At 48.6% G+C, this 3,616-nt stretch overlaps 1 protein-coding gene across 1 annotated transcript; it reads left to right on the plus strand.

Annotated features, from left to right (window-relative positions):
* The first annotated feature begins 794 nt into the window (after positions 1-794).
* Positions 795-3,031, plus strand: LOC135975864 (mediator of RNA polymerase II transcription subunit 15-like). The gene is made up of 2 exons (XM_065568739.1): positions 795-1,714; positions 2,312-3,031. The coding sequence occupies exons 1-2, from the start codon at positions 1,177-1,179 to the stop codon at positions 2,812-2,814; spliced, it is 1,041 nt and encodes a 346-aa protein (XP_065424811.1). The 5' UTR covers positions 795-1,176; the 3' UTR covers positions 2,815-3,031.
* The last annotated feature ends 585 nt before the right edge of the window (positions 3,032-3,616 follow it).

The following is a 3,616-nucleotide window of genomic DNA, read 5'->3' on the forward strand; positions in this document are numbered from 1 at the left end:
GTATTTATTAACATTTTCATTATTATAATACTGTTAATTCCATTCTTGTGGACTATATTAACCAATATTGTGCCAAGAAGCTAAACTTCAGTCAAGTGCCCAGTATTAATTTCCACTATCACTTTCCAAATCGTGGCCAGATTTTCTAATAGGGCTACGTTAGCTAAGTAAGTAACTATTTTACACATCTCCGACATTGCCTTTTTGGCCTATAATACTACCCTTCTAATCTAGCTTTTTCAAATAATCAGTAGCAGGATTACTCAAATAGCGTGACTCATTCCTTAATCTTCCAGTTTGTTTCTAGGCTCCAGAGTTCTAAAGAATTTTTACTAGTAGACTCTGTAAGAAAAATGTTATTAACTTTAGCTGAAAAATGGACTGTTAAATTGAAGGGGGGGAAGGTCTATTACCTTCAAAATGGTATGTGTTTGCCAATTCTTGGGTCTTTGTGTAGGTGGAGAGATCTTTGATTAGATGCAGCATTTCCTGTCCTTCAGAATGTAAACCAGTATAGTGTTGTCTTCCCAATCTATAGACACCCTGAACAATAGCTCTGAGAAGTGTGAACTGCCTCCCTTCTTCTTGGTGGGTTAACTCTGAAATATAAAGAGGTCTCTAGTTTTGAAATGATATCACACTCTTGCTAAAGCTAATAGTCTGGTTAAAATAATATAATATATATAGATATACCTATCTCATAGAACTGGAAGGGACCCTGAGAAGTCATTGGGTCCAGCCCCCTGCCTTCACTAGCAGGACCAAGTACTGATTTTGCCCCAGATCTCTAAGGCCTGGTATACACTACGGGTTTAGGTCGACTTTAGCAGCGTTAAACCGAATTAAGCCTGGACACGTCCACACAACGAAGCCCTTTCTTTCGGCTTAAAGGGTCCTTTAAACCGGTTTCTTTACACCACCTCCGACGAGGGGATTAGCGATAAAACCGGCCTTTGCGGGTTGGAATTGGGGTAGTGTGGACGGAATTCGACGTTATTGGCCTCCGGGAGCTATCCCACAGTGCTTCATTGTGACCGCTCTGGACAGCACTCTCAACTCAGATGCACTGACCAGGTAGACAGGAAAAGACCCGCGAATGTTTGAATTTCATTTCCTGTTTGCTCAGCGTGGAGAGCACAGGTGACCACACAGAGCTCATCAGCACAGGTAACCGTGATGAAGTCCCAGGATCGCAAAAGAGCTCCAGCATGGACCGAACGGGAGGTACGAGATCTGCTCGCCATATGGGGAGATGAAGCAGTGATAGCTGAACTCCGTAGCAGTAAAAGAAATGGAAAAGTATTAGAAAAGATCTCCAAGGCCATGAAGGACCGAGGCCATAACAGGGACACACAGCAGTGCCGCGTGAAAATTAAGGAGCTACGGCAAGCTTACCACAAAGCCAGAGAAGCAAACGGAAGGTCCGGGGCAGAGCCGCAAACTTGCCGCTACTACGCGGAGCTGCATGCGATCCTAGGGGGTGCAGCCACCACTACCCCAACCGTGTGCTATGACTCTCTCACTGGAGAAACACACAGGGAAGACGGTTCGGGGAACGAGCAAGATGAGGATGGAGGTACTGTAGGTAGCTCACAGCAGCAAGGAAGCGGAGAAACCGGTTTCCCCAACAGCCAGGATATGTTTGTGACCCTGGACCTGGAACCAGTAACCCCCGAACTCACCCAAGACCCTCAGGGCACACAGGAGACCTCTGGTGAGTGTAACTTTGTAAATATTTGTAAACATTACAAAAAAAAAGCAAGCGTGTTTAATGATTAATTTGCCCTGGCAATCGCGGCCAGTACATCTACTGGAAAAGTCTGTTAACGTGTATGGGGATGGAGCGGAAATCCTCCAGGGACATCTCCAGAAAGCTCTCCTGGTTGAAATGGGGTGATTTTATTAAGGGGACATTCAGAGGCGCCCGTTCCTGCTCTTCTGAACAGAAATGTTCCCCGCTGTTAACCACGCGGTGGAGGGGAGGGGTGAAGTGATCATCCCAGAGAATCGTGTGTGTGTGTGTGGGGGGGGGGTTTACTTGTGTTTGTGCCGCATGTTAACCGGGAAACCGCAGCCCCTCCTTTTACATTGAAAACCCATTTTAAATGGACAACCCAATTCATCCTTGATATGGGAAATGCGCTGCTGTTTGCAACCTTTCCCGCATGTTAAGAAGGTTAAAAAAGCCAAAACACTGTGGCCTACCATGGCTGCCTGCAAGCCGAAATATGCGACCTTGTAATGAAAGAGTGTACCCATTGTTCTCTAAAATGTGTCCTTTTTTAACCACCTCTCCCTTCTCCTCCACCAGCTGCAAATGTTTCTCCTTCGCAGAGGCTCGTGAACATTAGAAAGAGAAAACGTAGGACGAGGGACGATATGTTCATGGAGCTGCAGATGTCCTCCCACGCTGATAGAGCACAGCAGAATGTGTGGAGGCAGTCAATGTCGGAGATGAGAAAAGCCCAATATGAACGAGAGGAGAGGTGGCGGGCTGAATGGCGGGATGAAAAGAGCAAGTGGCGGGCTGAAGACGATAGGTGGCGTCAGCTTGCAGACAGACGGCAAGAGTCAATGCTCCGTCTGCTGGAGCATCAAACTGATATGTTCCAGCGTATGGTTGAGCTGCAGGAAAGGCAGCAGGAGCAGAGACCGCCGCTACAGCCCCTGTGTAACCAACAGCCCTCCTCCCCAAGTTCCATAGCCTCCTCACCAAGACGCCCAAGAACACGGTGGGGGGGCCTCCGTCCACCCAGTCACTCCACCCCAGATGATTGCCCAAGCATCAGAAGGCTGGCCTTCAATAAGAGTTAAAGTTTTAAACTGCAGTGTGTCCTTTTCCATCCCTCCTCCCCCACCCATCCCAGGCTACCTTGGCAATTATCCCCCTACTTCTGTGAGGAACTAATAAAGAATGCATGAATGTGAAAAAACAATGACTTTATTGCCTCTGCAAGCGGTGCTCGAATTGGGGAGGGGAGGGTGGGGTGGGGTGGTTGGTTCACAGGGAAGTAGAGTGAACCGGGTCGGGGGGGGGCGGTTTGGAGGGTTCATCAAGGAGAAACAAACAGAAGTTTCACACAGTAGCCTGGCCAGTCACAAAACTCGTTTTCAAAGCTTCTCTGATGCGCACCGCGCCCTGCTGTGCTCCTCTAACCGCCCTGGTGTCTGGCTGCGCGTAATCAGCGGCCAGGAGAGTTGCCTCAACCTCCCACCCCGCCATAAATGTCTCCCCCTTACTCTCACAGATATTGTGGAGCGCACAGCAAGCAGCAATAACAATGGGGATATTCTTTTCGCTGAGGTCTGAGCGAGTCAGTAAGCTGCACCAGCGCGCTTTTAAACGTCCAAATACACATTCCACCACCATTCGGCACTTGCTCAGCCTGTAGTTGAACAGGTCCTGACTCCTGTCCAGGCTGCCTGTGTACGGCTTCATGAGCCATGGCATTAAAGGGTAGGCTGGGTCCCCAAGGATCACGATAGGCATTTCAACATCCCCAACGGTCACTTTCTGGTCCGGGAAGAAAGTCCCTTCCTCCAGCTTTCGAAACAGAGCAGAGTTCCTGAAGACGCGAGCATCATGTACCTTTCCCGGCCATCCCACGTTGATGTT

This window comes from Chrysemys picta, chromosome 1 (assembly GCF_011386835.1).
Source record: "Chrysemys picta bellii isolate R12L10 chromosome 1, ASM1138683v2, whole genome shotgun sequence".
Taxonomy (NCBI): Eukaryota; Metazoa; Chordata; order Testudines; family Emydidae; genus Chrysemys; species Chrysemys picta.